This window comes from Hyperolius riggenbachi, chromosome 5 (assembly GCF_040937935.1).
Source record: "Hyperolius riggenbachi isolate aHypRig1 chromosome 5, aHypRig1.pri, whole genome shotgun sequence".
Taxonomy (NCBI): Eukaryota; Metazoa; Chordata; class Amphibia; order Anura; family Hyperoliidae; genus Hyperolius; species Hyperolius riggenbachi.
Window position 1 is genome coordinate 332,598,296 of NC_090650.1, and position 23,323 is coordinate 332,621,618.

The following is a 23,323-nucleotide window of genomic DNA, read 5'->3' on the forward strand; positions in this document are numbered from 1 at the left end:
CGGCTGCGTGTGCTGCTTTTTATTTCGTTAAAATCGGCCCAGCAGGGCCTGAGCGGCAGCCGCTGGCGGTGTTGGACGAGCTGAGCTCGTCCAGACCGCTCAGCTGGTTAAATGGTTAATCAATCATGTTTTTTTTTATAATTGCACAGGTGAAGGAATGAAATATTGTTTCTCACCAATTGAACAGTCAGTTCTTGAAGGTGATGCATTGGAAGCATGGAAAATAGTCAATTGTAGAGATCTAAGCAACTGTGGCCAGGAACATATTGGAACAGTTAGATGTCTCTGTCAAAGCAGAGATGGTTAGTTTTGGCTAAGGAAAGGACAATTGGTGGACAAGCAACTGGGTCATGTGTGCTCAAGGCTTATTAATGTGCATGGAAGTGAAGCCTGGTCCATCTGGTCTCATCTCATAGTGGAGTTTTTGTGGCCCAGCACAAGTTGATGAATGTGGAGCCATAGGAGTTGTCAAAACACACAGCACTATGCAAATTGCATCATACGGATCTGTGTAGCCACAGACTGGTCAGTGCCTATGTAGACTCCTGTCCATGCGTGCAAGCTTCAGGACGGAACCCCGGAGAAGTAGAAGGTGGCCTGGTCTAATAAATCATATTTTCTTAGGCCTTCATATTTCCTAGATGTCTTTTCAGCAAAGCTTGTATAGTTGAGTTATAGTAAATAAGGATCGAATGTTGTGGATTAATATTGTATTGGAGGATAGTACCAACCTGTGTTGCAGTTCTTTATTGCAGTTGCAGATGAAAGACATTAGTTGCGTCTCAATCCTAGGGCATCCAGGTATATGGGTAGAGGGGAGAGACAGCACAGCACATCAGTGCGTTTAAATGCTTGTTCACAGCCAGAAAATGTTTACTGGTTGTGAACAAGCATTTTTTGTAAGTGAAACCGCTGTCAGCTGTTCGATTCCATTTTCCACGCAACATCCCCCCAGGCGCCCTAGAATTGTAATGTACCCAATTTTTTTCATCTGCAACTGCAGTCAAGAACTGCAACCCAGGTTAGTACTAGCCTCCAATACTTTGTACAAAACTAGCTGGTTCCTCTTCATTCATTGCTAAACACCTCCTGTAGAGTTTAGTAGCTGCCAGTGGATGTGAACTGATCCAAGGGCATCCACGATTTCCAGTGACCCCAGTATTCACATAGCCTCAGATGCTGACACATTCCTCTCTGGTATTTATTTGATTAATATTGTATTGGTAGGATTATATCCCCAACATTACATAAAAGCAAGCTAAATTGGACTGGAAGACCCAAGAACAAGGGTCTTAAAGGATATATAGTTGTTATGCAGATGCTGACATTCAAATGAAAACAAATAACTTCCCTATTAAAAAAGGAAACCTAAGTATCCCTTTAATTTAAAGAGGCTGTCAGCCATACTATCTCAGGAAAAAAAAACTAATAAGTAGATAAATACTTGCTCGACTTACATAACAGATGTATTGCACTGTCCACGGTATGATTCCTGTGAATTTTATAAAAGAAAAGTAGAGAATCCTATTCAAGACAGTTTCCATATTTACTGTGGCTATTTTGAAGCCAGTCGTGATGTAATATCCGCCCTTAGTCTCCTCTGCCTGATTTGCCTGCCCTTCACTATAGAAAGTGCATTGTTTCAGCCTGAGAAATTTTGGCCAATCAGAGGGGAACAGAGGTGTGGGAGGGGAAAACAGGAGGGAAATAGGCTGCAGCCAATCAGCCTGCATTAGTTAAGTCTGAGGGGAAGTAGAGAAGCAAAAAAGACAACCCAGCATGCCCTGCAACTTCTCTTTTGTGTACCAAATTTTCTGTGTACCAAATAAGTCATGTAAACTGTCATGTAAACTGGGGAATGATAATTTATCAACAAGAAAAGTAATAGTGATTTTAACTTTTGGATTGCCTGATTAACATCCTTATTACTTGTTTACCCGATAAAAATAAAGACTTCATTTTTTATTTTATGCCCGACAGTTACTCTTTAACCATTTACCGCCATCCTAACGTATTAAAACGTCATGCTTACCGCTATTAACAGCAACATGACGTTTTAATACGTCGCGCATTCCCGCCGCTGCTACCGCCGTGTGTCCGCCGCTACCGCCGCCATTACCGTCGGGATCCCGTGCTGGGCGATTGGGGAAGAGGACTGAACAGTCCTCTACCCAATCGCAGTGCCTGGAGTGAATGGACGTGACCGCGAACAGCGGCTACGTCCATTCACATAAACAGGAAATGTAACAGTTTAATAAAGTGTGTAAAAAAAAAAAAAAAAAAAGTGAACACGTCCTATGAGTGTTCACCAGCGCCATCTTGTGGCCAAAAAGTATATTACACTTACAAAATACATACATTTTCAAGTATATACACATCATTAATAAAATTACACTTCCAACCCTCCCCCCCAAAAAAAACACTTGTAAAAAAAAAAATCAGCTTAAAAAAAATAAATAAATAGTTACCTTAGGGACTCAGCTTTTTTTATTCTATATTTTATGGGGGAAAATTAATTTTAATTTATTACATAGGGGCTTGTAATTATGGCCAGAACAAACAGAAAAATAACCACTTATATTTCAAAATAATATACTGTCGCCATACATTGTGGTAGGGACATAATCTAAACGGTTTAATTATCGGGACCACTGGGCAAATAAAACGTGTTTGTTTTATCCACAGGAGAATGTTTAATTTTAAAACTATAAAGGCTGAACACTGAGAAATAATGATTTTTTTTCTTTTTTTTTCTGTTTTTCTCATTAAAATGCATTTAGAATAAAAAAATTCTTAGCAAAATGTACTATCCACAGAAAGCCTAATTGGTGGCGAAAAAAACGAGGTATAGATCATTTTCTTGTGATAAGTAGTAATAAAGTTATTAGGGAATAAAAGGGAGGAGCGCTGACAACTGAAAATTGCTCTGGTCCGTTAGGATAAAAACCCTTGGGGGTGAACTGGTTAACCTTGTTTGATTGACATATAAAGCTAGTAAGAGAATATAAATGCGTATATGAGCTGTCAGTAATGGCACTTTACCTCTCCAGTTTTGCGATCCCTTCCAGTGAATATTATTTAGGCAAATGGGAAAATCAAAAGAATGAATACAAAGTTATGGCAATTCATCAACATATCGCATCAGTAATTAAGATACAATTTGTACTTGAAGCAACATGTGACTTGACACAATTAGTTTAACTCACTTCATCATTGGCACAGTTGTTTAGGAATTGTTTGTAGGATGGTGCTCCTCTTACAAATGTTTACAAGAGGCAATGCTGTGTTGGCTATGAACAGGAAAGTGTATATTAATTACAAGCAGTGAAATAGAAAGATCATGGGACCAAGTTCAGATTTACTTACTGTATGTTCACTTTGAGTAACATATTGCCAGGCAAGCTCATAGTGAGGCAGAACTCCTAGACGTGTAAGGGGCCAAAATGGACCAAAAAACCCTCTTTCCAAAAATGTTATGCAAAACAGAAATTTGCAAATGGTGGGTGTTTCAATTCCTACCTGATAGACCCATATTAATCCATGCCATGCACTGATCAGAGATGTGTTTGGTTATCAGGAAAAACAAAGGGACACCTCATATGCTCACTCCAACCCGGAATAATCACAAATACCTTCTGTTTTAAAGAGGCAATTTTTTTTTTTGCATTCACTTTGAGTAAGTGAGAGGTCCTGAATGACTAGGCTGCAGATAGACATAGAAGAGGTATTTAATCCCAGGGGAGCATATTGGGTGCCTTAGACTGTGATTGTAAACGGAAACAAGATCCAAGAAAAAAACAAACTAAATGTACCCCAGCAGACACGGAACAAAGTTTGAATGGGAGAACAAGTGTGAAAAGAGCACCTTGGCAATATGAGAGTCTGTAGTGATAGAACAATTATATAATGTTAGAGCAGAAGACAAATCAACGATTTGGAGAAGGAGAAATGGCCTGTATCTTAGTCAGTAGGCTGTTGCGGAATTGAGTCAAGGGCGAATTAGTGGAATAGGGGAAACAAAACTGAAGTGGGTTGAACAAGGTAAGAGTTTACGATTTGTAATAGACACGGCATTCAAGTAATTTAAATGCAATGTAGATAAACAAGAGAAATCAGTTGAGGTACCATATATCACAATGTCCAATACTAAAAGTTCTTAGATGTCTTGGCTATTCTATGCTGCAAGAGTTTGAAAGGAGTGAATGCTTTGCCATTTACTTAGTTGTGTAATCTAAGACATATCATGACATTAAAGAATATTTTTAACTTGACATGTATATTTATATGATATTTCTGCAAAAAAACTATGACAAAAGAGAAAAGCAAGACAGGATTGTGGGAAAGAGAACTCTAGGCTAAAACAAATTATTTGGGAGTAGCAAAGTTATGATGATTGCTTGTTTGAGCGAGAAACAGAAAAAATGTCAGTAAAAAGAGACATTATAAACAGATGTTAGGGAAGAGATATAGATAACCATTTCATTGCAAACATGGAGGTTGATGAGATGGACATACTGTAGATCAGCGATGGCGAACCTATGGCACACGTAGCCGAATCTGCTGGCACGCCATCGCTGCTGCGCTAGACTGGCCGCGGCGTCTACTACATGCCGCGCCAGTTCATAGCCCGCAGCCCCGCTCCAGCCTGTATAGTCTTCCGCAGGCAGAGCAGGGCTACGGGAAGATGGCGTCCGAAGCCCTGTACTGGAGACAATTTGTCTCCACTACAGGGCTTCGGGTGCCATCTTCCCGTAGCCCTGCTATTCAATTCAGTGCGGGAGACTGCAGGGGCATCGTCCGGGGAGCTGCGCGTCAGAGGCCGGCCGGGAAAGGAGACTTCTGTCAGCTGAGTAAATTCCTTTTTTTTTGCAGGTGAAATGTGGCCCACATTGCGTTATTTTCTGGTGAAATGTGTCCCACTGCGTTTATTTTCTTGTGAAATGCTGCCCACTGCGTTTATTTTCTGCTGAAATGTTGCCCACTGCGTTATTTTCTGCTGAAATGTTGCCCACTGCATTATTTTCTGCTGAAATGTTGCCCACTGCGTTACTTTCTGGTGAAATGTTGCCCACATTGCGTTATTTTCTGCTGAAATGTTGCCAGCATTGCATTATTTTCTGCTGAAATATTGACCTCATTGCGTTTATTTTCTGGTGTCTGGGGTAACTGTTGCTGCATTTATTATTTAATGGTCATAGTTGGCTATATTTGCTGCTTTGAGGTTACGGCGGGTATACTAATAAATAGCATCACTAATAGTATATCTCCATATAGGCTAGGCGCATCTCTCTCCCCACCGTGCTGGCGTCCTCCGTGTATTTCCGGATAGGTAGTTTGCGTCCTTAGGCTGTACAGTATAGCCTTCGGGAGCGGAGAGCGATGGCGATGAAAATTGCGCAAGCCGGCGTTTGTGTACCGGTAGAAAATGGTGCACACTACTGGGAAATGAGCACCATGATTTACATATGAATCGCAGTGCCCTAGCGATCTGCAAAACGGCTGCGATACGCTTTTTGAAGCGGATTGCAGCCAGTGGAAAAGGGCCCCTAAGATGTCACCTCTGTGATAAATTTAAGAATGTAAAACAGGGAGAGGAAAGATTTTACAAAGGACAAACACTGACTAAATATTTTATAAATAAGTATTCTAAAACAATAAGCAATCTTATTTATTAGGCCCCACGTTTACACTTAATCACTTGCTCTCAGTTATAACTGAAAGGTCAACTGATTTTCAAAGTAAGTCCCATGTTTTCCTATGTCACCTTTCACACTTAACGCGTTTTAAATGAATATTTTTCACAATGCACTGCTATGGAGAAGAAAAAAAAAAGCGTACCAACTGATTAAGTGTAAACTGGGCCTTACATTATTTTTACTGCAGTTACTCTTTAAAGTGAACCTCCGGACTAAAAATCGACTCAGCAGCACTGAAAAGGCCTGGTGTTTCTTTAACAGTTTCACAGCATCAGAACCTTGTTTCTCTTATCCAAGCCTCATGTTTAGCTGCACAGAAGAAAACTGCCCGGGCTTTTTTCCCCTGATGCTGTGCAAAGCATGATGGGAGTTCTGATGTTGTTGCTCTCGTTCTGCTGTTTTGGTGCACATTTTTTTTTTTTTACATTTTGAATTTGACATTTGAAGTCTAGCATGTGCAGCTGGGAGGGGTTGTCAGGACACAAGACAGTTGGAACTGTCTTCTGCTCCTTGTCACCTCCTTTCAACCAAAAAGATGGCTGCCCCCATGACAAAGATGGCAGCCCCCATGAATCACAAACATTTGCCTGTTCTTTTAAAACAGGGTGGGTAAAAAATTATATTACCTATCTATTCTAATTAACATAACTAATGTAACTTAATGACAGTATGTTTGTTTAGGTTGAAGTTCCCCTTTAAGTTCAAAAAACACCAGGGGAATCTGGGAATCAACTAAATAAAAAAAATGAAGTTGAAAAATATATTCCTTCTTCTAAGTCACAAACAGGGCAACAGATTTTCACTAAGTGATATCAGTAGATGAAAATGAGTGGCCGTGTTAAAGGGATCAGCCACTAGTACTAGTACTAGCACTTGAAAAGACTGAATATGTGCCATCACCTGCAATAGGATTTTGTATGTGTTTGCTACATGCAGGCGCCCACTTCTACACCTAAGATTACTTTTCTTTTGTATTTGCATTGGACTCAGGGTCCCTTTTTTTTTTTTTTTTTTTTTATGTATATATATATATACAGATGGATCTTTATGGAATGGATTATTAGTTAGTTGTTATATCGGTCTTGAGACATTGGCTTCTAGTTGATTACATCTCCCACAGCATAAAAGAGATCCCAGTGTTAATTTTATGATTGCAAGCTAAGCTAATGTGAGGGAAAACTTGTATTAAAGGTTCCAGTTACGGGAAAATGAGAGCATACTTTACAATTGATTGAATACTTTGTGACATGAAAGGTAATTTAGCAGTTAACCTCTCTGTGTGCTAGTTAAATGCGCCGACATATTCTGTTTCTTAAAGTACATCAGTCTCAAAAATGTAAAAAAAGATAAAACATTAAAAAGTCATTCTTAAAACTGTTATAAAATTGATAATGAATAGTGCTATTTTCAGTTTAAAACACTCTGTTTACCATTAAATCCATTTTAATCTGTCATGTAAAAAATCTGACATTTTTGTTTTTTTAAGAATGTGCCAACTGGTAGGGAAGAGCAGTTCTTAGATAATGTCACTGCTGGTGGGAGCCACTCCTTATAAATATGTTCAGTTAGTTGTCCCCATGCTCGTGTTCCCGGCACTGCTACTAGCTGAAATGTGTCACTGTCACGCTGATCCCCAGTGCAATCCTCATAGAGAGGACCCTAGAAAAGTGTGGCTAAAGTACATGCCAGGCAGTCACACAATTCCATAGCTATTGCGAACAGTGCAGCGTAATGCCACAGCACAAGACTCCTTGCCATAGCAACCTGGCAAATGCGCACTAATGGCCTCTTGCTGTGCGGCTGTCCTGCAACTGGCTGGCATGTACTTTAGCCTTACTTGTCTGGGGTCAGATTGTTACATGACAGATTAAAAGTGATTTAATGGTATACCTTAGGGCATTTTAAAGTGAAAAAAGCATTATTCATTAATATTTTTTTAACTATTTTTTCGTGAATGATGTCCTTTAAATTGTTGTGAAACTCAGCATTTCCTCTTTATTCTACCTTTGTTACTATCACTATGTTCCCTATATGCACCATGAAAAGTAATTTCATTGTGTTACACAATGACAATAAAGTGCTTCAGTGTTCTCCCAGGGTTTTTTCCAGCCGGGTGGCATGAAAAAGTAGCCGGGTGGGACGGCACGGGGAAATTTGGAGGTGTGGAAAGAGTGCAAGCAACCTCCCGTTGGTCGTGCTAACAAATCAGCGCAACTTAATTTGTTTCCCTGCTCGCTACCTACTCTAGTGTCAGTGTAGCGTGCATAACTAAACAACGGCCGTGCTTACAAACACTGCACAGTAGTGATGTTAGTTAACATAGTAGTGGCCGAGCTAGTGCAGTATCGCGGTAGCAATACATCACTACCACACAGCTTTTGTAAGCTGGGGCCGTTGCTTAGTTGCGCAAGCATGCACACTAAATTGCCACTAACGCGCGTAGTGTGCAGGGAAACAAAATTGAGTTGCGTTGATTTATTAGCGATTAGTAAGTTTGCTTGCGCTATATCCTTTGATGAATCAACCCCTTGTCCTTTAGGTTTCATGCACTTGTCGTCCATGGGTTTTGCAGATAGTGTGCAGGGGCCATATATAATGATCATATATAGCCCCTGCACACTGTCTTCAATACCACAGACTGACACCCCCCGCCCCCCTTCCCGCCAGTGATATTGTGCAGCATATCATATAACATTAAGTTTGAAGTCAGCCGCAACCATGTGCAGTCAGCCGCCTCAGAGCTTACTTACAGCTTAATCAGTGTCCCAGACAGACAGCCTGTAATGCTCGCCTGTGGGATGTCGGCTTAGCCCCGCCTCTTACTGCCGCTGCACCAATCAGTGCACAAGCTTGCCATGAAGCGCGAAATCTCGTGCGTAGAGGAGCAGATTCAGGACAGCCCCTTACTGCCACTGAGCCAATCTGTGCACGAGTTTGCCTGGAAGCGTGAGATCTCGTGCATAGAGTGGTGCGGATTCAAGACAGCGCTACGGATTCAGGACAGTGCTGCTTGCTTTTTTTTTTTGTGTGATGGCCCGTCCCGTTCTGACATCCGAGCACGGGTGATGACAGCTGAGAACAAGCCGGGCGGTAATTGATTTCACCCGGGCGGCCCGCCCACCTGTTTGATCCTGGGGAAAACACTGTGCTTGAATTGAATAATTAAGTCAAATCAGTCCTTCTTTGGTAAACCCATAGTGTGTGCTGGACTGGGAAACCAAGGTGTGCTGTGCTGCAGAAGACTGGCTTGTATTTTTCAGTTTTTATTTTGAAATTGGGACAAACAGTAGATTTACCCCCTGTAGAGAGGTTTCTCAGCTTAAAGCTTAGTTAGTAGCCTATTGTTTGGCAAGTTCGTTGTTTGTTTTGTTGCTGGTTTTCTGTACATGCTGTAAAGAGCTAGTAAGTAGTCTGTACAACACTAAAGGTGCGTACACACGCACTACTGTAACGAATGACTGGTCTGTCAGACCCTCCCGCTGGGCGGGCGTTCTGCTGACAGTATAGCGTGTGTACAGTCTGTCGGTAGACTGAAAAGGCTGTTTCTGAACGATCCGCTCAGCTTATCAGTTTGCTGACAGACTTTACATAAGCCAAATGCCCGCCCAGCGGAAGGGTCTGATGGACCCGTCCATTACAGTAGTGCGTGTGTACGCACCTTAAGAAAGACTGGTGTTGGTGAACCACAAAGACTGTCTCCAGACATGCTTTGTACCGTGCTTCTCTCAGAAGACAAAAAACACCTACTGCCTATTCCCCTGTGTTACACCTGCAATATTCTAACTAGACTAATCCTTTAAGGTGGTGTTTTTTTTTTTTTTTTTTTTTTTACAGAAAAGGTAATTTTTCACTTGTGTATGTGGAATAATTAGCAAGACTATAGCTCTGCTCTTGCCTTATTGCTTATGTCAGATGACGGATGATTCTGGCATTTTTCAATGAGGGAACTTTGCAGTTATTAATCCAAAGAATTATAATTATGAGTATGTATTTAGTAATCCATTAACTCTTGTGTTTATTCTATGTAAATGTAACATCTTGACATATTGCTATTTTGCAAATAGTTCTAATTTACAATTTCTCTTTGTACTTGTGAAAATAACTTGTGCTCATCACAGTCATCCTGTTCATAATTTTCGTTTCACTTCAGTAGCCAGACGTGGTCATTTAATTTTTTTAGCCTTAGATTTTGAATGGAAAGCAACCTTCATATTTTGAATTGCACTAAATGGAAGGAGCAAACTGTTGGAGCTAGTCTGAATCAAAAACAAAAATAACTTGTACACTTATTAAATTGAAACACTGAAACTTCCACTTTGATGATTATTGCACATTTGCCTTCCTAAACAGAAGGTATTTCCAAATATTCTGTTTTATGATCAGGAGGGTACTCTCATAATGTCTCCAGTCTGTGAGTGTGTATAGAAATCATCCCTTTATGTCCATGAAAAGCCAGGCATAGATCCAGAATCACTGATTTACAGAATGCTAATCACCCATTCATTTTACAGAGCAATATAAGTTGGATTGTGTGGCTTAGTGAAAATTAACAGGGCTATGGGCATCCTATCAACCAGTGGTTCTGTGTGGCTTTTCAGGGGCATAAAGGAATGATTTGCAAATTCCCTCTCTGAGCAGAAATGACAAAAGAGCAAGGGTGTTGAAACCTCAGATATATATTGGGCTGAGATTCGAGCCATGGACAGGAGAACTAAAAAACTTGCCTTGCATAATAGAAAAAGAAAAGAGTGAACTGAATGTGAATGTGGAGTGGGTGAAGGAATGTGAGGTATAGGGCTTGATTCACAAACCCGTGCTAACTGTTAGCACGGGCGTGCTAAACAGTTAGCACCTGAAGTGCCGCTCGCGGACTTTTGCGCGCTATTCCGCGGACTTTTGCCCATAGAGTGGTAGTGTAGGAAAATTATAGTAGTTGTCTAGTTTATTGGCTGACCAGTTGTAAATTGTAGTCAATCACACACACATTTTTATAAATGTTTAAAGGAGAATTGTAGTGAGAGGTATATGGAGGCTACCATATTGATTTCCTTTTAAGCAATACCAGTTGCCTGGCAGTCCCGCTGAGCTATTTGCCTGCAGTAGTGTAAATCACACCAGAAACAAGCATGCAGCTAATCTTGTCAGATCTGTCAGAAACACCTGATCTGCTGCAAGCTTGTTTAGGGCTAAAAGTATTAGAGGCAGAGGATCTGCAGGTTAGTCAGGCAACTGGTATTGCTTAAAAGGAAATACATATGGCAGCCTCCATATACCTCTCACTACAGTTCTCCTTTAAGTTAACCTAACCATATAGAAAATGGTTGTGAATCTCCGTTTTAAAGGGAACCTGAGTTGGTGGATCAGTAAGAAAATGCCTGGTAGTATCCGGTAGTAGGTTTTTCTGATAGTCCTCCAGGCCGGCCCCCCAGAAGTGAGAGGACACTGAAGTTCACCTATTAGGAAACACAGGTTATTAGTAATTAAACAGTCTGACGCGCCCCCTCCCCTGTATAAATGTGTCCCCTCCTCCATCTTATTCACTTTTACCAGAGTAGATATAACCCTAGGTGCTTAGTTCCAGAAGAGAATAGACGTGAATACAGCAAGACACCCAAGGTGGTTTAGGGAAGGGAAATTATAGAGGGGGGCCGGCCTGGAGGACTATCAGAAAAACCTACTACCGGATACTACCAGGTATTTTCTCTCTACGTCCTCCAGTCCGGCCCCCCAGAAGTGAGAGACCACAGAGAAACTGTCTTTACTCACAGCTAGGGTGGGATGACTGCCTGCAGGACTTTCCTTCCGAAGGTTACGTCCTGGCTTGACAGTACATCTATTCTATAGTGCTTTATGAAGGTCGATGGATTTGACCATGTTGCCGTTTTACAAATCTGGTCCAATGATGCTCCTGCCCTTTCTGCCCAAGATGTTGATATTCCCCTGGTTGAATGAGCTTTAAGTTGTGGGGGAAGAATTTTTCCTGCTGACTTGTAAGAATATTCTATAGTCTGTCTTATCCATCTGGCTATGGATGGTTTTGTGGCTTGCATGCCCTTCCTTTGTCCTGAAAAAAGTGTTAGAAGTCTATTGGTCTTCCTCCACTCTTTTGTTCGTTTTAAATATATAAGAATCGCTCTCCTTACATCTAGGAGATGGAGTAGTCTTTCCTTCTCGGAGGTAGGTGTATCGCAAAAGGAAGGAAGCACTATCTCTTGGGTTCTGTGAAATCTAGTGTTTACTTTTGGAACGTATGTCGGATCGGGCCTGAATATAATTCTATCTGGTAAAACGGTCATATAGGGATCTTTTATGGATATGGTAGGTCACCCACTCTTTTAGCTGAAGTTATAGCTGTTAAGAAAGCTACTTTTAACGTAAGAAATTTTATTTCCACTTGCTGCAGTGGTTCAAAGGGAGATTTTTGCAATTGTTGTAACACTAAGGAGAGGTCCCATGGTGGGAAGCCTGTCGTCTGTATTGGTCTGGACTTTGCCACTGACTTTAGGAAGGCTTTAACATATTGTTCTTTAGCTAGAGGTTTATCAAGCAGAATTGATAGAGCCGTTAGTTGGACTCTTAGCGTGCTCACTGCTAATCCCAAATCCACTCCGTCCTGCAGAAAATCAAGCACTGTAGGTAGGCTAATCTTTTTTCCCTGTAAACCTTTTTTCTCTTTCCAGCTTTCAAACGTCTTCCAGACTTTTCCATAGATTTTTCTGGTCACTTCTTTCCTGTTCTTAAGCAAAGTCTGGATGACCTTTTCTGAGAATCCTTTTTTAGCTAATATCTGCCTTTCAACATCCATGCCGTTAGGCGTAATCTCTGAGGATTCGGATGGTAAACTCCTCCCTGAGCTAACAGATCTGGTCTGCACTGAAGTTCCCACGGTTCCTGTATAGCCATAGATTTTACTAGCGGAAACCAGGCCCTCTTTGGCCACCAGGGAGTAATTAGGATAATTGTGGCCTGTTCCAAACTTATCTTCCGTACCACCTTTGGTATAAGGTTGAAGGGTGGGAAGGCATATAGCAGTCCCTCCTCCCACTGTACTGAAAGAGCATCTAGGGTGTCTCTGCTCCCGGATGTATGGATTGAGTAGTACCTTTGTAGTTTTGCATTCCTTGGGGAGGCGAAAAGATCTATTCCCGGTCGTCCCCATTTCCGAGAAGGTTTCTTGGCATAACTCCCACTCCGACTCCAGTACTGGGGATCGACTGAGCTGGTCTGCCAACTGATTTAGTCCCCCTTTTATATGGACTGCTGTCAAGGATAAACAATTCTTTTCCCCCCAAGTTAATATCTCCATCGCAAGATCCATGAGGCTTTTGACTCTGGTGCCTCCCTGTTTTGACAGATATGACACTGTGACTATATTGTCGGACATAACCCTGACATGTTTGTTCTTCACTATTTCGGAGAAGGCCAAGAGAGCCTGCTTTGTGGCTGCTAGTTCTCTGAAGTTTGAGGAAGCTTGTCTCACTTCTAGACTCCATTCCCCCTGACTTTGTCTGCCCTGGCAGTGTGCACCCCACCCCCAGGCGCTGGCATCTGTGGTAACCGAAATTACTTCTTTCGGACCCCATTCTTTGCCCTGAGAAAGATTCGTGTCTATCATCCACCATAGAAGAGATTCCCTTACCTCTGGTGATACTGACTTCTCTTTGTCCAATAATCGGTAATTTTTTCCCCCCTCCTGTAGGAACCATTCCTGCAGGAGACGGGAATGTAATTGAGCCCATTGTACAGCCGGGATACATGAAGTCATGGTCCCCAGTAAGGAAACTGTTTCCCGTAAGGAGACCTTCCTTTGGCTTAAAAAAGTAGAGGTCTTTCGAAAAACTTTCCCTATTTTTTCTGGGGGTAACCAAATTTTCTTTTCCACTGTATCCAGCACATATCCTAGATATAAAGCCTTTTGTGCTGGGACTAGGCTGGACTTTTCCTGACTGACTATCCATCCTAGTGATTCCATGAGTTTTAGAGTTAAATCTAGATCCTTCTCTAGATCTTCTTTTGTTTGTGCAAAAATTAAAAAGTCGTCCAGGTACGGAATAACCTTTATTTTTTGCATGTGGAGACAAGCTGTCATCTCTGCTACAACTTTTGTAAAAATACGGGGCGACGCCGCGAGGCCGAACGGGAGGGCTCTGAATTGGTAATGACACAGGGTCTTCCCAAAGCTTAGGGCGAACCTCAGGTACTTTTGGTACCCAGGATGAATTGGTACATGTAAATAAGCGTCCTGCAAATCTATTGTCGCCATCCAAGCACCCTCTGTAAACAATTCTCTTACTGTATAAATATTTTCCATCTTGAACCTTTTGACTTTCAGATACTGATTCAGATTTCTTAAATTTATAATCAGACGAAATTTCCCTGATGGTTTTTTTACCACAAAAATGTGGGAATAAAACCCCTGCTTTAGTTCGTGACTCGGAACCCGACAAATTACATTCTGGTGTATTAGAGAGATGACAGCCTGCCTCAGAGCCTTGGACTTTTCCATGTCTTTTGGAGCCGTAGTGACATAGTAATTGGGGGGAGGGTAACTGGAGAACTCCAGTTTGTACCCTGACTATTAGGTTTGTTATAAATTGGTCTTTCGTTATTTCTTTCCACTTTGGAAGAAAGTGGGTTAACCTCCCCCCGACCCTCACTAGAGAGTCATTTTGATTCCTTATTTCCGGGCATTGAGGGTTTCCTGAACGGAATCGTACCTCTACCCCTGCCCTGAAAATATGTCCACCTTTTTTGCTGTTCCGTATTGCTATTCCTTTGCGGGATTCTATTTCTCCCTCGAAAGAATCTCTTTGGCGTTACCTTTTTACGTTTATCTGGAAATTTCCTCCTCCTATCGGTGGACCTTGTAAGGATATTATCTAGGTCCTTCCCAAAAAGTAAATTCCCCTCGAACTTCATGGCGCACAACCTGTTTTTTGAGGTGAAATCACCCTCCCAGGTTCTGAGCCAAACTAGACGTCTAATAGAGTTAACCAAAGCCGCACACTTTGCTGTTGCTTTAAATGACTCTACCAGGGCATCACAGATGAAGGCGAGGGACTTTGACACAATTGGAAAAGACTCTAGAATTTGTTCAGGAGACGTCCCCACCGCTAGCAACTCCTGAATCTCGTCGATCCAAGCAATCAGATTTCTGGATACACAGATTGCAGCAATATTTGGCCTGAACACTAACGCTGATGTGTCCCATGCCCTTTTTGCTAAAATCTCAGTTTTTTTATCTAATGGGTCTTTTAGGGCCCCCATGTCTTCAAATGATAAGTCAGTATTTTTAGAATATTGTGCTAAAGCTGCATCTATCTTTGGACATTTATCCCATCTCTCAATATCTGTATCTTTAAAAGGAAACTTCCTTTTGAATGATTTTGCCACTCTGAATCTTTTCTCTGGGAACTCCCATTGTTCATCAATCATTGTGTTTAAGGATTTGTGAACTGGAAATACTCTAGTGGTCGGAGTTTCTAGCCCCTTATATATAGTATCCTGAACTGATATTTCCTGAGCAGATTCAGATATCTGTTCACTCTCATAAATTGCCTTTAGTAATTCTGCCGTTTCGTCTGGATTAAACAGAAATCTGGCAGTCTTATTTTCCTTAATCTCTCTGTCTGATCCATAGTCTGAAATATTTTCCTCTTGTTCGGCTGAACTGTCAGAAGAAGTTTGAATACCTTCCTCTTCTGTGTTCTTTTTCCTGGCTACAGAAGGGATAGCAGTGGAAACCTGTTCCATTTGTAGGCTGGTTCCTTGTCCTTCAGCAATAATCCCCCTTAGTGCCGAAAAGGTGGATTGCATTTCCATTTTAAAGGATTCTAGAAAGTCTTTCATAACTTTAGCCGAATCCTGGGTCTCTAATTCAGTTAGACATTTACTGCAATCTGTTTTTTTCCAGTCATTAGGTAACTTGGCATTACAATTATTGCACCTGTTTGACTTTGATTTATGTTTTAAGGAGACTTGTTTCTCAGGAGCTTTGCTCTAAAAAACATAAACAGATTTCCAAGAAGGCTAGTTACCTACTAAATTTTGTAACTGCATTCACTTACACAAGGAATATTCAAATAAGACATATTACCTGAGAAGGTGGTAGTGTAGCCGTCTGTTGCATATTCTGGCTTGAACCACCTTTTTTAATAGGCTCCGTAGGAGGTACATTCTGTGCTTCCATCCTCTCTGAAGCCAACTCCGACTGCAGTCCGTGTGTTTAAATAGTGCACATGGACTCCTAGATTCCTCCCCTTCCTGTCCCTCAGTCGCCCTGTTGGTTATGGGCAACCTGAAATATCGCCTCTTGTTGCTAACTCCAAGGCGTCCGGGGGGAGTTCCAGGAGTGTGCGCAGTAGTCCGCCGCCTGTGCATGCGGCGTTCAGCCGCAGTGTTTGGGCCCGTACTGCAGTACGTGAGAATTGGCCGCCTCCACCCTGCCCTGACGTCACCGGAAGCCGGACGTCGTCATTCTGCCAGGCTCCTCGTGCACTGGCGTCTTCCGGATTTGGCGTAGCAGCTGCCACTGAAGACGGGAGGGACTCCCACGATCCACCGGTCGCTCAGCCCCTGCAGACAAACCTGGTACGTTCTGCCATACTTTTGTCCGCCGCCTGTCATGTCCCACACGAACAGGTTACCGTTTCAGGGTAGCGCAGGTGGGGTCAGGCCTGGTCTATAGGAACTGATTCTCCATATCCCAGTCTCCTAGACCAATCTGAAATTACCAAGATCAATCTAACACCCGTGTTCAATAGGAAACACAGTGAAAAGTGAATAAGATGGAGGAGGGGACACATTTATACAGGGGAGGGGGCGCGTCAGACTGTTTAATTACTAATAACCTGTGTTTCCTAATAGGTGAACTTCAGTGTCCTCTCACTTCTGGGGGGCCGGACTGGAGGACGTAGAGAGAAAATATACATACCTGGGGCTCCCTCCAGCCCCCTCTGGCCTGATCGCTCCCATACAGTCCTCTTCCGCCTATCCATTTGCCCGCAATTGGCCCCTGGAAGGCCCTCCGATCCGGGGCCGACTGTGCATGTGCGGTTTGGCTGCGTGTGCTCCCGCTGTGTTCATGACACAGGAAGCATGCCTGGCCGGACTGTGCATGCACCTACTGGCCCTCGACTGGAGGATTTTGTGGGCCAGTTGCGGGTGAAGGAGAAGACAACTGAGGACGACACGGGATCAATCGGATCGGAAGGGGCTGGAGGAATCCCCAGGTATTTATACATTTTTAAAGGGGCCTCATTTCAGGTACACTATTAGTTAAGATATTGCACATTGCATGTGCACACACACCCACACCAGTTGTCTGGCGTCTGGCTGATCTCTTTGGTTACAGTAGTGACTGAATCACTGACCAGAATAAGCATTCAGCTAATCCAGTCAGGCTTTAGTCAGAACACCTGATCTGCATGCTTCTACAGGGTCTATGAGTGATGCTACATACACACTTGAAAGATTAACGAAAGATATCAGACCAATTTTACCCCCTTTCATGTAGTATAAGAGCCATACTCTACACAGTCTTTTCTATGGAGCTGAACTCCCCATCAGATAAAAATCTTTGAAAGATGCTGCACATAAAGATGCTGTACACATTCAAAATATCAGTATCTGCAAAAGATCTGTTCCTGCAAAATGCATTCATAGTCTATATCTGCAGATCCTCATACACACCTTGTTTAACCGACATTCATTGGCAGATTAGATCCACCAGGATGGATCTTCAGATCTGCAGATGATTGTCAGATATGCAGATGAATGTCTGTAAAGCCGCATCTACACGAGTAGATGCGGCCGCGATGCTCCTTATCAATCGAGCCGCTGATGCGGCTCGATTGATAAGATCCGACAGGACGGATCTCCGCACCGCCGATTCCCTGCTCGCTCCCCGCGAGGGGACAATGGCAGGGAATCGAGCGGAAGATAAGCGGCGCCGGCGTGGACGAGCGGGGAATCGAATGCGGCGAGCGGGGACGCAGCGGGCACGCGGAAGAGGCGATCCGGCGGCTAATCAAGCCGCCGGATCGCAGCCTCATCTACCCGTGTAGATGAGGCTTTAAACAAGGTGTGTATGAGGATGTGCAGATATCATAGACTATGAATGCATTTTGCAGGGACTGATCTTTTGCAGATACTGATCTTTTGAATGTGTACAGCATCTTTGTGTGCAGCATCTTGCAAAGATTATATCTGATGGGCGGTTCAGCTCCATAGAATAGACTGTGTAGGGTATGGCTCTCATACTACATGGAAGGGGGTAAAATTGGTCTGTAATCTTTCATTAATCTTTCAAGTGTGTACATACCATAAGAGTATAAGAAACAGAAGCTCAGTAGTACAGCCAGAAAATCTGCATTGTTAAAAAGAAAATGCATTTGACAGCCTCTATATTCCTCTTGATTTAGGTATACTTTAACTGGGTATATTGTTACATTTCAGTGCTACCCATAGAGCCTTATGAATCCATACTTTGCACTGATGGCGGCCAAAGTAGCATGAAATAGTTGTCTGCAAGTAGGCTTATTTGGCGTCACTTCCCTCCAATCAGTGGGAGGGAAGGGACACAGGCGGGTAGCGCCGATACGGAGGAGGCGGGGGAGCGGCGCTGACAGACGGCGCTTAGGTAAACATTGTGCTGGCGACACGCTGCGTGTCGCCAGCACTGCGGGGGGTATAGCGGCGCGCAGGGGGGTCCTGGATGAACACCATGGGACAACAGAGGCTGGTGTTAGTGTGCACAACCAGCCTCTGTGCCCCACTAGCATAATAAAATCCCACCTCGGGTTCTCTTTAAGTGATTCTTGATGAATGCCTGTTTTGTTTCTGGGATATAAATGAATGATTTCCATATTTTCTTGTTGAGAGTTGTAGTAATACATTATGGAAGTACCTTCTTGCTCTTGTGACGCTGTATATTGGCAAATACAATGGGCCATATGCAATTCACTTTTTCTTCTGAGTTTTCTCTTAGGTGATCTTTTCATAACTTGTAAATAAAATGCCTTTTACACCACCAGCAAGCAAACAAATACTCAAAATCATTTTTATAGTACTTTTCACCTACTTTTTGGTACTTTTTTCCATTGCAAAGTGCTAAAAAGTTAATTTAAATTGAAGATGAAAAATTTTCTCCTAGGAGAAAACTCAGAAGAAAAAGTTAATTGCATATGGCCCAATGTGTCTTAAAGGACCACTATCGCGAAAAACTGTAAAATTTAAAATACATATAAACACATACAAATAAGAAGTACATTTCTCCCAGCGTAAATAAGCCATAAGTTACTTTTCTCCTATGTTGCTGTCACTTACAGTAGGTAGTAGAAATCTGACAGAACCAACAGGTTTTGAGCTTGTCTATTTCCTCATGGGGGATTCTCAGCATGGATTTTTACCAAGCTGCTGGTGAGCTTCCCTGCTCACTGTACCGTTATTTGGCAGTTAGACAGAACAACTGCCACAACTGCCATTCACTAAGTGCTTTTGAAAATAACGAGAACCCTGAGAACACCCTCATGTTGAGATGGGCTAGTCCAAAACCTGTCTGATTTCTATTACCTACTGTAAGTGACAGTAATATAGGAAAAAAGTATTTTGTGTCATTTTACTCTGTAAGAAATGTACTCCGTAATTATGTGTTTAGAAACAATTCATATTTTATGATTTTCGCTATAGTGTTCCTTTAAGAAGGAAAAATTGTATTTAAGTCTTTTTTTATTATGGGGCTTTTAAGTTTACACCCTTACAAAATCCTAGTGTGGTTCCGATTCTTCATGTCTTACCTTGATTCCCTGAAACACTTATTGTGCCTGCTTTATTTAGCTTTGGTAATATTGCTGTGCGCAAGAAGCGCACTGCATTTTTATCAGTACTTGTACCAGCAGAGTACTGCATGTTGCGCAATCCACAGTGCATGGGCACATTACCTTAGCAATGCTCGCACTATCTGTGCCAGGGGTTGCACTGATTGCACAACATGCAGTAACAATAACAATAATATTTTTATAGCGCTTTTCTCCCTGGGGACTCAAAGCGCTGTGACCCTGTGTTCTGCAGTCTAAAAGGCTAGGGAAAAGAGGTGAGTTTTTAGCCTTTTTTTAAAGCTGTGCAGAGAAGGAGTCTCTCGTACTGATTGTGGAAGTGAGTTCCATAGAGTAGGGGCTGCATAGGAAAAGGCCCGAGCACCAAATGTTAAGTGTATCCTGGGAATGACCAGCTTCATCTTGTTGGCAGAGCAGAGGGTGCATGGAGGGGCATAAAGTTCCAATAGATCCGCTATGTATTTGGGTCCCATGTGGGTCCCAGTACTCTGCTGGTCTAATGCCGGGCATACACGGCTCGTTTTTTTTTTATCAATCGAGCCGCTGATGGCGATAATGATTATTTCCAACATGTCCGATTGCCCGCCGGATCGACTCTGCGCTCGATACTGGCAGGCAGGACAATGGAACAAAATAGATAAGAAGATAAGAAGCGCCCGCGGGGACGAGCGGGAATCGATCCGGGCAGCCGCGGGGACGCGCCGGCATCGAGCCAGCGGCTTTATTCCGGCGCATAAACTAGCCTTGTATGCCCGGCATAAGGCCCCGTTTAAGTTGGTGTACATTAGTGTGCGTTGGTATGCATTTTTTTCCATAGCAACGCATTTGGAAGAACATCTCAGTTAAAATGCGTTAAGTTTGAACAGTGCCATAGGAAAACATGGGCATTACTTTGAAAATCAGTTTTCTTCCAGTTATAACTAAGAGCAACTGATTAAGTGTAAAAAGGATTAGTAAAAATGCTACTCGCAATATAATTGGAGCTATGTGAAACCTGTCTGGCTTATAGGTACATAAACATGCTGCTTTTAGTTTTCAGCAATTATTGCCAAGACTCGAGGTACAGTGCTTCATAGCCAGTAGTCAGGCCACTGCATTATGAATTTGTTGCTAAAGCTAAGTGCACTTTTTCCCTTATCTTCTAGAACAAAGCTTTTTAAATATAGATAAAACACATTTTTGGATCACCGCTTATTGCATTTGTTTTCTTTACCTCAGGGCATTTGAAATGGACCAAAGCAGAAGATATTGACATAGAAACTCCAGGATCTATTTTAGTGAACACTAACCTGAGGGCTTTAATAAACAAGCATACATTTGCATCTTTACCTCAGCATTTTCAGCAGTACCTTCTGCTCTTACTTCCAGAAGTAGACAGACAGGTGAGTTCTTCCAGTAATTCACAACCCTCCCTTTCTCCTTAAAGGACATCCGAGATGACATGTGACAAAATGTGACATGTGATGATAGACATGTGTATATACAGTGCCAAGCACACAGATAACTGTTGTGTTCCTTTTTTTCTTTCTCTGCCTGAAAGTGTTAAAAATCAGGTATGCAAGTGACAATTTCTGTCTGGGTCGGACTAAAGTGTAGCCCTCACTGATAAGACATTGCAGCCATTAAACAGCAGCAAAATTGCTTCTGAGGGCAGGAAAGAGAGATAAAAATGGTCAATAGTTAATAGATTTTAGCTCTGGCACACTTCAATGAATGTGCCACTGAGAAGAGACCATGAAACAGTAAACCCTTAAAAAGTTAAATATAAAATAAAACTGTGAGATAATTAAAAAAGTCATTTTTAGAACAAGGAGGAAAGATAAATTATTTCATTTTCACCTCGGATGTCCTTTAAACCCTTTCTTTTTTTCCTTTTAAAATGTATTGATAAAGAATCCATTTTAAAAGGTATGTACGTGTGTCCACATGCACTATATGCTCTTCACTGTCAGCCTCCTGATTGAGTGTTTTATTGAGTAACCTCTGTGATTGAAGTCACAGGCACTTTTACAGATTCACTTGGATCAGCCGTCAGAGCAAGCACAAGGATAATGCAGGAGGTATATTGATTGTAACCATTATGTGGCATCTCAAGGCTGATTTCTTTGAATCCTGTCTAGTACATAGCATCAGGTCTGTTTAAGTATCAAAGAGAAAACATACAGATGTAAAATTGCTTGTACTGTGAACTGCATTTTCATTTGAGCGTAACATAATTGTTTCTAAGTAAGGGTTACAGAAGCAGAGAGTACACAGTAAAGAGATTGATGGAAAAATCAGTGACAGAAGAGGTAGTACTTGACTTAACATGCTCTGTGCTTCTGTTTACTCTTCTCATTTAAAGCAACAATTCAGCTTGGGCATTCGCCGTTAGTGACAGTGCAGCTCCATGGGGGAGGTAGATTTAGGTATTGCCTGATGTTAAAACATACAAAACTGAAAATTACAATCAATTGAGATGCACAAATGTAATTAAGTGGGTCAGGCAGTGCGCTAATATATTGTTATAAATCAGGTAAATGTTCAGTAATATAGCGCAACACAGTCCTGCTCTTCGTAGGAGGGATTCCCTCTCGCCAGTAATGCCACTTTTATCAGTGGGTTTGGTTCATACCACCACCACACCAAGTATTGGAAAGGGATTCACCCTTTTCTAAGACCCCCAGTTAGGTCTTAGCTGTGCCTTGGGGTTATTCCCAGGTCACCCCCGACCTTAGCGATCTGTGTCTTTGCTGTCCCCACCATTATCTGTACCATTATTCAGGGATACACTCAGCTGTTGATATTGTACCTCTAAACAGAAAACTCCTCATAGCGTAAAACCGTTTTCACTTTAAAAACTTTAAAATTTATTGCACTTACAATTTCCTCCACAAAATTCACAGCACGAGTTTAACGTGCTCTCCACCATGTCGGTGGCCTCCGGAGGGCTCTCCTAGTGTTGCGTAGCTTCCCGATACGCCTGCCGCGTGCACAGCTGCCCGTAATGCTTCCTCGTTGCCCCGCTCGTTACCACACTCCACGCCATTGTAGGGTCCCGCCCGACTAATTTTGTCACAGTCCGTGACTCATCAGGAGCTGGGGCCTTGATTGGCTAGGAGTTCTTTAACTCTATACTCCCTCCCCTTCCCTTTGCATCAGGCCAATCCTGACTCAGGATTCTCTGCGCTGCCTGTTCACCTGCTCGCAGCCCTCGCATCCCTTTAGCTGTGCTCGCCGTTCTTGCAGTATAGAACGTACAGAACGTTCAATTTAGCATAGTGGGCTATTTGCTTCTATCCATCCTTCCATTCCTATACTTATGTACAATTTGTTAATGCCTAAGATATATACTTAATAAAAATAAAATATACATTTCCTTTACCCATAATCTTTATGATGCCCAGCATGCTGGATCATATAGATCCCAGCGCAGTCCCCACTCAGGTGAGAGTCCGTTTTACATGCATCATAACAATATAAAATCTAAATCCAATTACTATTTAAGTATTTATACAGACATTAATCTCAATCATAGAGGTAAAAAGCTTCCATATTTTCCATCTATAACCTATACATAGTCCAGCCCGCTGGACAATCATTTTCCATCCTACTTGCTTATTCTAATGAGGCTTTTTGGCATATATGTCGATCATACAGGTATTATTTATTCCTTATACTTTAATCCATGTATACCTACATAATTTCCTACCCATCCCTATCCCATGAAACCCTCCCACCACCCCTCTCTCCCCTTCAGGTTTCCCCCAGGAAGCAGACAACAAGGTCAATATCTATATTAAGTCCTATAGG

General features: G+C 42.2%; 1 protein-coding gene across 1 annotated transcript in view; it reads left to right on the top strand.

Moving 5' to 3' along the window:
• Positions 1 to 23,323, top strand: part of ASXL3 (ASXL transcriptional regulator 3) — a 149,270-nt gene that overhangs the window by 95,587 nt on the left and 30,360 nt on the right. The window contains exon 7 of the mRNA XM_068237321.1: positions 20,750 to 20,913. Within this exon, the coding sequence (XP_068093422.1) occupies positions 20,750 to 20,913 (164 nt within the window). The remainder of the gene's footprint in view (positions 1 to 20,749; positions 20,914 to 23,323) is intronic.